We start from the raw sequence: 13,440 nt of genomic DNA on the forward strand, positions 1-13,440 counted from the left end.
ATGTTTGTAACACAAGTTACATTTTTATACAATTTGACATGATATACATTAATATCATTCGATATTTTTTGTTTTCACATATTATTTTTAAAATTGTTAGTTTGAGGACCGTGCGAGAGTTTGCCTAGTCATTTCACTTTTAGTTAATTATATTCTGACAGTGTGAGCATTTGTGTGGCCTACCCAAATGTTCTTTTGGTTGGTATTGTTCGTCGGATCATTCAGCAACAGCCGTCAGCTGAGCTCATTGTAAACTGACACATGCGTGCTGCCATCTGAACAGGTCCGCTCAAACTGCTGTGGTTCTTTCCTCAAAAGACCACTACAGAATAAACTTGCACGGTTCTCCGACATCTTTAATTGATTTTGTCTGGACTTTAAAAGAGACTATGACCTCTGAGTTTGTTTCGGCATCATCTAGCTATTTGAAATATTGACGTGTAAAAGTGTTATTTTATAATCTATTTACAGAAATAAATATCATTTATCATTTATCATTTACTTACATCACATCAGTTAATCCTCTGCTCAAAAGTCATGTGTGAGAGGTGTCGTTAAACACAATCACGATACAAAACCCCTAAGATAGAAAAAAGTAAAATAAAAAACATATTAAAATTTAGTTACATAGATTTTTATTTCGTTTTGGTCTTTCTTCATCCAATATTAGTTCCAATCAATCTATGTTATAATAATATTTCGGTTGTCGTAACCAGCAGTCATCTTGATCAAGCTCGAAGAAGCAAACTGGAGTTACTATGGTGATGGTGTCCTGAAACCAATATTAATATTTAGCGCCTTGTATGACTGGTTTTTTAGGGGCGTTTCAACTGCCTTGCCGGCCTTTTGGAGGTTAGGAATTTAAGAGTTGTTGGGGAATCAGGGATTGAGAAGATTGGGAAGGGGAGTAATTGGGTCTCCGGTAACCTCACTCACACAACAAAACAGTCACGTCAGTTTTCTGTGAGGTCGTGGTATCACGTGCCGAAGCATGACTCTCCCACACTTGAACTTGTTTTTTAATTTCACTTAATAAATCAGCGTTTAGCCACTTTCTTCTACATTTATATGATATGGTGTACCATTAAAGTCTACATTTAGTACTTATATCTTACCTCGTTATAGTAATTTTGATCCAGATCGTTCAAAGCGTTCTCCAGGTAAGGAACGGCAGCTGGATTGACGTCACCATAAGTCAAGAACCCAATCAATTCTGCTCCAGTCCAGGTCGATATATCCATGGCAGCGATTAACACCTGCACTGAATCCTGTAAAAACAAAAAAAAAGGAAATACTAGTAGGTTTAACTCAATTGATATTACACTGCTATACAGTCATTTTGCGGAAGGCATACTTGAAGTCGATTTTGTATAAGACGAGTGTGCTGATAACGGGAAAAATACCAGAATGGTCAAATTGACTCCAGTTTTTGAGATAAACGCTTCTAAAATTTTCCGTAAAATGCTTCAATAAATGGGCCAAAAGATGTATTTAAAATCTTTATAAAAATACACAAAAAATAATAGTTTGGGGTACCTTTAACTAGAATAAATAAATGAAGATCATGAAAAACTTTTTCTTTGGGATTTTCTCTTATTTACTTTGTCAGGACAATCTCTTTTCAAGGTCCAACAAACAAAAAAAATTTTTGTTTTTACAAACTCTGTGATCTCTTTTCTTTGCTTTTGTAAACTAAACTTGCCACAAATAAAGCAAAAACTGTTAGGATCGTTTAAACAAGGTTTACGTGGAAAACTCATGTTTTTGAAAGGAAAAATTCACTTTTACACAAAACAACCGATTTGTAACTGATAACTTCAGGGTCTGATAGCTATAAAGTTAAGTTGTTGCAAATAAATCCGTGAAAAGATAACAAACGTAAGTGAAAACAAATCAATGAACCATAATGTTTGAAATTTTCAATTATTTCTTAGTTCCGTTTATCTCAATAACCAGAGTGAATCAAAAATAAATAAGCATGCAGCGTGAACGTCTAATATGAGTATTAACAAAAACCATTAACAAAATCCCTGCCGCAGAATTTTTTTTTTTTTTTTGTATAGCAGTGTTATTGATGGATTGAGTAGCGTAATTTGATTTTTGTACCGTTCTATTCAATTAAATAAATTAATAAGTGGAAACAATATCTTAATTTCAGATTCATGGCGCCTAGTGCGAGTGTTTTACGTTACCGCGATCGACACGTTGCTCTGGTACCTATGTATACCAACCAATCTGACCCTTAGTACGAGTTTGCTTTACGTTTAAAAAGTAATCGAAACAAGAGCGCGATCAGCGTTCATTTAACTCATTTAACTGTACAGTTAAATCGTAAGGTGTGTAGAGCAAACAGTTGAATTGTACAATTTTAACTGAACCGAATCAAGAATTGATAAAACTACACAGTAAAATCGTAACATTTGTAGGCTGTAAGGACTTAATTTAACTATACAGTTCGACTGTACAGTTTAATTGTAAGGTCTGTAGCGTGCATCAAGTACGAAAATCTAAACAAATCCGGGAATAACCAAAAATAAAATAATGTTTTAAATATGTCACTATACTATGGTCTTACATCGCCTGTCCCAGATTGTTCTTTACGCTGTAGAAATTTCAGTGCTTCTTTAAGTGATGCCTGTTCATCATCAGAATCGATAGTATTTATCAAAGCCTTTCTTAGCTGCTTCAAAGTCCACGTATCTTCGCCTGTTGGAGATGGCAATGCTCCATGTATCTGGAAGCAGTTAGGGTTATGATCAGCCGTAAGATGTCCACTACAAACTAAGAATTTCTTCTAAGGTTGTGTCATAATTTCCACATTTCGTAAGTTTTAGGATTGCAATTGGGTCACAAGAAAATTGATGTAGTCAGAATAAAAGTAGGCAAGTAATGAATATGCCTATCCAAGGAAAGACAGAAGTTTTATTTTATACACCCTGTAGAAGCGCGTCGCGTTCCGCGTGCATAAATGATAAATGATTATTATTTTTACAAGTTGGTTATAAGATAACACTTTTACGCGTCAATCTTTGAAATAAATATATGAGGCCGACATTTCCTATCCGACTACTATAAAAAGAAATGCAGAAACAAACTTACCTAAGTTTGTTTCTGCATTTCTTCTCAGTCTCTTTTAAAGTTCAGACAATCAAATAAAGGATAATGTGAGAGAACACAACATTATGAGCGGACCTATTCAGATGGCAGTGCCTCTAAGTGCCTTCAGACCACCACAAATGGGGCCCTGTATGGATGATGCCTGATCCGGAGCTGCGGATTACCTAGTGAGTTTACCGGAGTTCCGGCTCGAAAACCAGGAGTAAGAACGGGGTGGTTTTTAATCAGTAAGAGTCTGACACTCCCTCTCGCCCAAGGCGGGAAGCCAATGGATGATATTCTTCCTTTAAAAAAAAAGGTTGTAGGCTATAAAACATCACGCTATTGTCAATAGGAACCGTCAATAGGAACAGACTGGGTGAAACCGTATCGGAGTCGCTAGTTACTTACATAATCTTCGTCTGATATCAATCCATACATGATCCTATTGAGCGCTGACTCCAGATACACTCTCTCCTCAGCATCATAGTAGGGGTTCTCAAGCGCTTTCTTAAGTTCTGATAACGTCCAAGTTTTTACTGTATAACTTGTAACTACTGTCAGTATAAGTGATAAGATTACTAGTGGCTTCATTGTTACTGTGGAAGGAAAATTCGTCATCAATTCTCATACTGCTAAATGTCCCACAAAGGAGACAGATTGCAGTAACAAGAAGAACATAAAAAAGATCATCAATTCATGCTTAACACATTTGTACGTTTCCAGGCATAGCAAAACGCACTGTAATTTTTAAGACCTCTATTTTTACAGCTGTCTTAACAAATAAAAGTGTCAGCGTTATTGACTGAAATATACGTTCACTACTGAACAAAAGCCTCACTCCTTTAAAAGACGCTTATCTACCATGCTTAGCAGTTACATTAGCGGAAAATCAAAGGACGTTCTCTGTCGCTTTCACTGTTTCTGAAAGAACTTTACCCATCCGCAAAACCTGAGTCTACTGCAAACAAAAGACCTCTCTCTTATGTGAAGTTATGCCGTAATTCTATGCTTGGCAACCGGATCGCAGCTACATTAGTTAAAAATCTGTACCATTTACACCAAGGTTGAATGGAAATGGAGACTTTATGTAGCCAGATTATTGACACAAGAAGCACTTTCTCCAGCAATGATCTTCTTTTCTTCTGGCTGATGATGATGATACTGATGATGACTTGATATATAAGTAACAGTACCTACCTAAACTATAAACCAAAGAAAAAAATCACAATGAAATGTATTGCTGCACCAAACTTCTGTCGATTTAACACTAAACTTAAATATCTTCTCAATTTTAATTTAATTCAAATACTTACATATTACAAAACGAACTACATACCAGTCTAAAGCACTAAGTCTAAACAAATATAGAGAAATTCGAAACAGCGATAATCCATTAAAATAGTATTTACTTTCAACAATACAATTGGTAAGGAGCTCGAAAATTCATTATGAGTACAATTGCCGTAACTAATGTTAAAATTTTAATATAGATTTGGTTTATTAACGCAACTTTCCAATTTGTGTGTATGTCTGTTACTTCTTTACACTTTATCTATATTCATTAGTAAGTAGGCGCACTTACAGTATACATAAGTTGGGAGTAGGTACGGAGAAGGACATTTGGGGCCACGGGTGCATAGAGTGGCGACTCTAGGCGCCCTCCCAATGACCTCAGGGAAGACGGTGGCACAGTGGTCACGTGCTGCCGTGCAACTTGCACAGTGAGGCTCATGGGAGACGCACGTCTCCCTAGGGGAACTCCGGAGCAGGTCTATTAAGAGACCTCGGTGCCCCTTATAGGTGTTGAGGGTAACCACCCTTATAGGTGGTTTTAGTGAGGTAAAAATCCCATAATCCCTAGTCTTTTATCCCCAAAAAGCTAGGCGCCTTTTGAAGGTTTCCCCACGTCATCAAAAAAAAAGGTACAAAGAAGTAATATGCTAATTCACGCAGGCAAAACCGCTTGTAAAAGCTAACCCGTAAAGAGAATTTCCACATACCACCAAGTGCGATGGTTGCATACAATACTCGTACATAGAATACTTGTTTGGATTAAATAAAACTTGTAAATATTACGTATCATTTATTAAAATAACAATAAAATCACAATTGAAATCCCATATCTTCATTGTTTAAACTTGTTTCTTTCCCCCATTCTGTATATCGTTGACAGAATTTTATCTGAAAAGAGAAAAAAATATTTAGCATAAAGTACGTAATCATACAACTTTTTTATAATTTATAAAACGTTGCCCCACACTAGGACTAACTCCTATATCGTGGGTGCGTTTACAAATCTACAAGTTCACATACACATGACAACAAGACTTTGTGGATCACACAAAGAGTTGCTCCGTGCAGGAATTGAACCCGCGACAGGAAGGTTAAGGAGCTTTAAAAGACTGGCACACTCTATGACCTGACTTTTTTTAAATATTATCTGTTTCCACCAGTGCTAAGCTATGTGTATCAATGAATATGATTGGTGGAAGCATCCACAGCACGTCTTTGGTGAAAATATAAGAGTTCCTCTAGTTTAAGTCTCAAGTGTGGGAGAGACATGCTTCGGCACGCATGAGCCGGCTCAATCGGAGTGATACCACGGCCTCTCAGAAAACCGACGTGAAACAACACCTGTGTTGTGTTTCGTTGTGTGAGCTTTTTGGGCAATTCCCCCTTCCCAATCTTCCCAATCCTCGAGTCCCCAACAACCCTTAAATTCCTAACTCCCAAAAGACCGGCAACGTAACACCTCTGATGTTTCAAGTGTCCATGGGCAGCGGCGATTGCTTACCATCAGGTGATACGTCTGCTCGTTTACCGGCGTGTTCCATAAAAAAATAAGTTTCGAATTAACGAGAGTTATTACTATACTGCATAGTGCATATCCACATAATTATAAGTCATGGTGCAACCGATTTATGACATCACATTGCTTGCTTACCTTATCCCATGTATAAGACTAAGAAGGGATTATCTTCTTAGTCTTCTTGATGAGGCGCTTCGATGGCTTCAGCAAGTAATCGTAGTCAGCCTTAGAGGGTATCAGGCCGACGGGCGTCACTGTGTACACGATGTTCTGAAATCAAGAGGTTCATATCTGTCAAGATGGAGTACTTCTACTTGAAAGTGTATGCTCGGTGATAAATACTTAGTGGAAAATTGTACTGTTTACGTGTTTCCAATGGATGGGCTCAGAAAATATTGGACCCTAATAGTTTCGAATTACAGAGGGACTCTTCATCGTGAGCAGCGTGATCAAACGCAGTGTCATCAGTAGGCTGCACTACGTCGCCGCGCCTGCGCCTTTTTGACAAATACCTTTATTCGATTTTCAACTTCATTATAATACAATAAAGTCGGAAATCTAACAGAGACAAAATGTCGTCTGTACCTACTGCCTACATATGTACATACGTTATTTGGAAAATATTTATTTTTATTTAAAACTAGCTGACCCGGCAAACTTCGTACCGCCTCAAACTTGTTTTTCTCACCTTTTAAACCTTCCCTGGACTTCTACAAATAATTCAAGACCTTTGCCAAATCGGTTCAACCGTTTTCGAGTTTAAGCGAGACTAACGAACAGCAATTGATTTTTTTATATATAGATTTATATCATACCCGTGGATTCCCTCCCTCTTCTTGTGCCACCTTCAGTTCGTTGAATGCCTTCTCCAGGAATGGTCGGAGTTCTTCCTTCACGTTGGGAGTGTTCAGGGCTTCCAACAGGTCGGACTCACTCCATGTGGCTATGTCCAAAGCTGGGATCAGGACTTGCACAGCCTCCTACAAAATATGTAAAGGCATTCTATAATCGGGCGACTGCACTTGTCTGGCTAGGTGTCTCGAGTCAAGCAAAATACTTTTGAGGTTTTTTATGGAATAAACCGATAAACGAGCTGACGGATCACCTTGGATGTTAAGCAATCGCCGCCGCCCATGGACTCCCGAAACAACAGGTGCGTTACAAGGGAGTTGCTGGCTTTTTGGGGTTAGAAATTAAATTTAATTTAATTTAAGTTTGGAAAGGGGGCAATTGGGTTTTAAATTATTTTAAAGGAAAGTACCTATTTAAATTTTCAAAAAAAAAATGCTGGAATTTGTCAAATATACTTCGAAGTTTGATTCATAACAAAACTAGCCAAAACTGGGTGTCAAGTCTTCTACACACTAATTTTCTAAATGGTCGCTGGCGTCAACCTTTTTAGTTGAATGGTCGCAAGGATTAGATTCCTGGGTTGAGCAAAATGTTCTTAGGCGATTATGAGTTATTTAGACAGGCCTTAACTCGACAAATTTTTAACGAAATAAATTATTTTGGATTTATTTCTAAGTAACAATCCCATTTCATGTTTTACCAGATCTCATTAATTAATCTCAGATAAGTTTTTGTCTTTAACTACCTCTAATTGTCCAGTCGCATTCTTGCGCTCCACGAAGGCCTGTGCTTGCATCAGAGCTGGAATGTACTCTGGCCTCATGCTGGGATCCTTGAGGGCCTTCTTCAACTCCTGCACCGTCCAGGTGTCTGCTCCTGACGGTGATGGAATGGCTGCGTGGATAAGCTGTGAAAGAGAAATATTTATTTGCTAAATGTATATGCTTAACTGTACCCTTAGTACGAATTTGGTTTACGTTAAACGAAAATGAAACGAGAGCGTGATCGGCGCTCTGATTGGCCGGCACGAATGAACTAACCCGTCAGAGCGCCGAACTGGTACACGTTTCGATTGCGTTAATCGTAAACAACTCGCACTAAGCTATCTGAGGGGTTCAAGTGACGATAGCATCTGTTAGTAAATATGGAATTATTAACAATCAACAGCATTTCTGAAAGTAGGCAATGAGTTCGCTAAAATATAAGAACCTAATCTTTAACTACATATTTTGACCTTTAGCTTTCCTTTGTAGACTTATAACATCTGTTATTTTGTTTAATTTGTAATAATGAATAAGGTAATTAATTTATTCGATCCATAATATAATATGCTACTACCTATTTACCATTAAACGGTGGATAAATAATATTAAAATGAATACCAGTTAAACAAATATGGATATGAAAATATGGAATTTGTTTTCTTCTTGTTCCTAATTACCATTTTAATTGTCGCGTGATCGCAGGTGCAACACGTGATGTAGTTGCACTTGTGACCTCCAATTACTTAGACAAAGTAATGTTGAATATCTTGTATGAAAATAGATACCTAGGGAAGTATTCTGTGCGGCGCGTCACATTCCGCGCGCGCCTTAAAGTAAGAGTAAGAGTCTAATCCCGCCTCGCCCAAGGCGGGAAAAGTCAATAGATAATTTTTCCCCCTCAAAAAAAAAGTACCTGCGTCAGGCGGTACGCGAGGACGCCGTAGTAATATGCGCCTAGGGGCTTACTCTTAAATCCAAATCCGATCGAGCGACATTGATATTGTGAAATTTCGTACTTTCGAGTTGCTCGCTTAACAAGTGGCTTATCAGAGAGCGCTTCTACCCAATCTCTATCAAGTATGCCTTGGTCGGCTTTTGGGCATCCCCCGGAAAGAGTAGGGGTGGAGACGAAATGTATTCTATTCTGCAGTATACTCAGTGCCGTAACTACAGGGTGGCCAGTCGGCAAAATGCTACGGGCTCCCAGCCAGAAGGCCCTTTCTGGCTTTGAACAATTTTCATCTGGACGTCTCTCTTTTTATATTTGGCAGGTCTCCGCTTCGATGAATTTGCTACGGGCCTCCATTGGTATAAGTCACGGCGTGTACTGACTGGTTATTAACATATTGGTGGACAAATATATCTTGTCTGCTCTGTTGGTTCTTGTCAATAATGGCCTTCAAATGGTCATAATTAATGACTTGACATAAGTACCTAACTACTGGCTTTTTATAATTTTTGTCACATCTACGTAAACATAATTAGTCACACATTTTTTTATATAATATATAAAATACACAAGAACTACATGTTGCGTAAGTAAGTTGTTTTTTTTTCGTGTGAATAAGATCATTAGCTACTTTACATACCTGGGGGCTATTCTGGTTCTCGAATCCGAAGTTTCGTTTAATTTTCGGCCGTAGGCTTTATTGATTTACTAATGAAATTACTTAAAATAACGTTATAAGTATTTTTCATTTTTAATCAAAACCTATTTATTTATCGTCATTTCATTCGTTCATAAATTTTTGTTCACAAAGGTTCGCAATTAATGGAATTTAGTACGCAATTTGCGTTCGTTTTTCGTTGAATTAGAGTAGACCTCCTACTAGTTTTGAGCAACCAAAATAACTTACATCAGTTTTCCCCGTGAACAGTCCATACATGATCTCATTGAGAGCCGTCTCCACGTAGGGCATCAGGTCAGGGCCCACTTGTTTGGTCTCAATGGCTGTGGACAGCTCCGTGAGGGTCCAGGTCTTCACGATAGGGTAGCTGGAGGCCACGGCCAGGAGAGACAGGAGTAATACCACCTTCATGTTTACTGTGGAGAAAATTAAACAGGGGTTAAGTGAGATATATGTTTCTAATAGTTGATTGAACTGTTGTTTTTGCTGAACGAGTCGCAGGTATAATATGCAGTGTTTTCTGGTGTTTCTTCAAAAAGCTTTAACTTTCATTTAACAAATCATTATCCTCCCGCGTTATAAAGTATCGCGATAGCTTACATATTATCATCACAGTTTAGAGTAGTGACAGAGCTTAATTTATTGAAATCAGCTTTTGAGTTGCAATCGGTAGAATTAATAACTTTTGGTTGAGGAGGCTTATTACAATAAACCGACCAACCGAAAACACCCTGGAATCACACCGCGGTCACTAAATCAATGAGAATTCAACTCTAAGACTTCGTCGTTAACTACCAACAGTTTTAAGTAAAAACACTCATAATTACTGTTTAACTAATAGTCGCACCTGTATCTAATTAACTAATGACTTACGTTTGTACCTAAGTACCTACCTACTTATATGGAGTAGGTTATGGAAATAGGTAAATAGAGTAGGTCTAATTACTTAGAAGCACCTAATAATGATTTTTTAAGGAGAGAAGGTTATCCAATGACTTTTCCTGCCTTGGATGAGGCGAGAGGGAGTGTCAGACTCTTACTGACTAAAAACCACCCTGTTCCTACTTCTGCTTTTCGAGCCGGAGCCCCGGTAAACCTGCTAGATAGTCTGCAGCTCCAGATCAGCGCTAAGGTGTACTATTTACGGGGCGAAGGAACTATACCGCGGTGGCCTCAAAGAGCCATCAATCTACCGGATGGGGCCCAGTAGGGCCCCATCAAGATCGGGCATCCTGAGCTGCAGACGATCTAACGTATTACCGAGGCTCCGGCTCAAAGCACGTGTAGGAGGCGAGAGGAGTCATTTAATGATTTGACATCTTTATAAAAACGACCACTCTTAAGTATTTGTTGTTAAACTTGTTAAACACGTGCTTATTTACTACCTGTTTATCTGTTCCGCAGTTTCAGCCTACGTGGTTTGGTTAAGAAACAGAACCTAAACCAGGCTGTAATATCCTAAGGCAAGACAAAAGACTAGGACGCCAGGTTACAGAAGGCCAGGTTACGTGCCCAACTGCCCATAGAGTGACGGCGGTGCCAAAAAAATAATTAGTAGCGCCTATGCGATGCTTGCCTAGGGCGCGTTCTAACTGTAAACTCCGCCACTAAGCCTATACCACTCTCCAGCCTCCATCTCCAAACACAAAAATTATACCACATGCCACCACTCTGTTAAAACACACTTTCACATTTATAACACCTAGGTATGGCAAATAAATTAGGTAGGTAAGTAGACTATGTATTGAGAGTGAGTAAATAAAAAAATCCATTAGCTTACTTAAACAAATGTTGAATTGAACAGAAAGATTTCTGTAGACTTTTTTAGTTATTAAGTCCTTTAACAAATTAAAAATAAAACACGAATAGATAATTAATATCTTCTATAAATTAATATAAACTTAACACTCAACAATTGCTATTAAAATACAGAAAACAAAAACTGATTACAAATAAAAAAAAGAACAACAGACCATAAAATATTAAAAAAAAACTCACCCAACGAACAGAATTTAAATTTTCGAATTAAAAATAAAAAAAAAGAATAAACCACTGTCAAGTGTCAATGCGAAGAAACTTGTTGCACCGATCACAAACAGTACGAGACTAAAATACGAACGAAGATGCTACAGGTATATCCCATAAAATATGCGACCGAACAAAAATAAACCCAAACCTGTTTGTAGTAGAGTACAGAGTTCAACAAACGTGCTAACCGCACTGAGCCGAGGTATATGCCCTATGGAGGAAAATAATAGCAAGGCATTTGCGAAATATGCGCTAAGGCCTGCCTGCCAAGTATTTGTTTACTTATTTATTTACATGACAATATGACAATATAAATTCCTATGTAATACCGCACTACATAATGCTATCATTAATAAAATTATAAAATAACTTACATATACATTACTATAAACAAAAAAAAATAACAATGGTTGGTATTCATTGATTTATACTGTTTTAACGATTTTTTCTTTTTGTGAACCAATAAAAAAAATGTAAGTAATGTCTTTCCTTCAGAAACAAAAACGTCACGCCTTTTATCCACGAAGGGGTAGGCAGACGTGCACATTACGGCATGCTATATAATGTACACCCACTTTTCACTATTTGTGTTATAAGCCCCATGTAATCGGGGGTGAGCCCGAGTGCGACTGCCTGACAAGGGTTCTCGGGTTCGATTCCCGAGTCGGGCAAAGTAATACTGGGCGTTTTTCGGTTTTATGAAAATAATCTCAGTAGTAGCACGGAGACTGGAATTGTGCCCAGTATATGGCAATAGGCTCACCCCCGATTACATGGGACTTATAAAACAAATAGTGAAAAGTGGGTGTACATTGTATAGCAGCATTACGTGCCGTAATGTGCACCTCTGCCTACCCCTTCGGAGATAAAAGGCGTGACGTTACGTATAGTAAACAGAGCTTCCCAATGCGTTCGAGCGTATAAGTACTTAATTGACATACAGTGTTTCGAATCCTGATTCCCATTCTGTTTGAGCTCACTCTAAACTCCGCAAGTAACGAGTAACGACCATCCTACTAACATTATAAATACTACAGTTTGTATGTCTGTCTGTTTGTTTGTTGGGTTGTTACTCCTTCACGTCAAAACAGCTGAAGGGATCGTGATGAAATTTGGAACAAAGGAAGATTATAGTCTGGGTTAACACATGGCCATGTGGATGAAGCCACTGGCAGAATTAACGTGATAGTCACATTCAATTCCGGAGCTGCGGACTACCTAGCGGGTTTACCGGGGCTCCGGCTCGAAAAGCAGGAAAAGTTTGACACTCCCTCTCGCCTCGCCCAAGGCGGGAGAAGCCATTCCCCCTAAAAAAAAGTCACATTCAATTGATTCAATGTTGATCATCTATCAACAGCTGGAACTCTTTCTGTATTTTTGTTCATTGTATTTTTAACTTTATAACAAAGTAATATAGTTGAAAATTGCTGTATCAGGAACAGGTTAATCTGTTAGATATATTCTACATTTTAAAAAAGTGACCAGGTCATTAACCTTACAAGTCTCTATTAAAATTCGAGTAATATAATTGCTATATTTGCAAAAAATACAAGATGCATTGACGCAGGACGCAGCGATTATATTTTTTACTATTAGGTAAGGTTGAATGACACGGTTCATCAAAACAAAATAATTATAATAACAAACATACATGCAAGTAGAAATATAACGTCATACCTTTTAATCCTTGAAGGGGTAGGCAGAAATGAGGCTATTATAATTTTGCAAAAAAATTCAAAATTAATAAAAAACAACGATTTCTTATATAAATATACTAGCGGACCCGACAAACGTCGTCCTGTCTACACGTCTTTAATTTGAAAATTTGTCGGATCCAATGTAAAACATTCCAAAATCAAAACTAATAATAAATTAAAAATTAATTAAAAAAACATTGTCAAGCGGACAAAATAGTGAATCTAAACCATTCTCAGATCCGCTGGAACACACACAAAAAAATCATTAAAATCGGTTCAGTCGTTTAACCTTTTGAACGCCAGAGCAAAAACGCATGAACTTGCCCTCAAAGCCAGGCCACAAATTCACCGCAAATACCTACGAAAAAAATAGGGATTCCAAAACTTCATCGATAATCAATTTTATTTTCATTTTCGTCAGGGTCACAAATACGTGACATGCGAAAACTGTCCCTGAGCGCCAACGACACAAATATGTGACAAAAACACGAAATAAACTATTTAACCAGGTACCGAAATTTAAATGAAACTTAAATAATTAAGCAGTAGGTAACATAGCATAA

At 37.8% G+C, this 13,440-nt stretch overlaps 2 protein-coding genes across 4 annotated transcripts; both read right to left on the minus strand.

Annotated features, from left to right (window-relative positions):
• Positions 1–624: 624 nt before the first annotated feature.
• Positions 625–4,544, minus strand: LOC118266213 (uncharacterized). 3 transcript variants are annotated; one of them, XM_050695068.1, is made up of 5 exons: positions 4,436–4,544; positions 3,508–3,695; positions 2,576–2,734; positions 1,116–1,268; positions 625–772 (listed from the first exon to the last, which is right to left on the minus strand). In XM_050695068.1, the coding sequence occupies exons 2-5, from the start codon at positions 3,688–3,690 to the stop codon at positions 677–679; spliced, it is 591 nt and encodes a 196-aa protein (XP_050551025.1). In that variant the 5' UTR covers positions 3,691–3,695; positions 4,436–4,544; the 3' UTR covers positions 625–676. The 3 variants fall into 3 exon arrangements, with proteins under 3 accessions (XP_050551025.1, XP_050551024.1, XP_050551023.1); XM_050695067.1 differs by having other exon boundaries at positions 4,413–4,529; XM_050695066.1 differs by lacking the exon at positions 4,436–4,544 and adding an exon at positions 4,297–4,424.
• Positions 4,545–5,169: 625 nt separating this feature from the next.
• LOC118266178 (uncharacterized) lies at positions 5,170–11,302 on the minus strand. Its single transcript, XM_050695065.1, has 6 exons — positions 11,151–11,302; positions 9,381–9,568; positions 7,506–7,667; positions 6,724–6,888; positions 6,044–6,178; positions 5,170–5,280 (listed from the first exon to the last, which is right to left on the minus strand). Exons 2-5 carry the CDS (start codon positions 9,561–9,563, stop codon positions 6,062–6,064), a joined length of 627 nt encoding a protein of 208 aa, XP_050551022.1. The 5' UTR covers positions 9,564–9,568; positions 11,151–11,302; the 3' UTR covers positions 5,170–5,280; positions 6,044–6,061.
• Between the last annotated feature and the right edge of the window lie 2,138 nt (positions 11,303–13,440).

This window comes from Spodoptera frugiperda, chromosome 7 (genome assembly GCF_023101765.2).
Source record: "Spodoptera frugiperda isolate SF20-4 chromosome 7, AGI-APGP_CSIRO_Sfru_2.0, whole genome shotgun sequence".
Lineage (NCBI taxonomy): Eukaryota > Metazoa > Arthropoda > Insecta > Lepidoptera > Noctuidae > Spodoptera > Spodoptera frugiperda.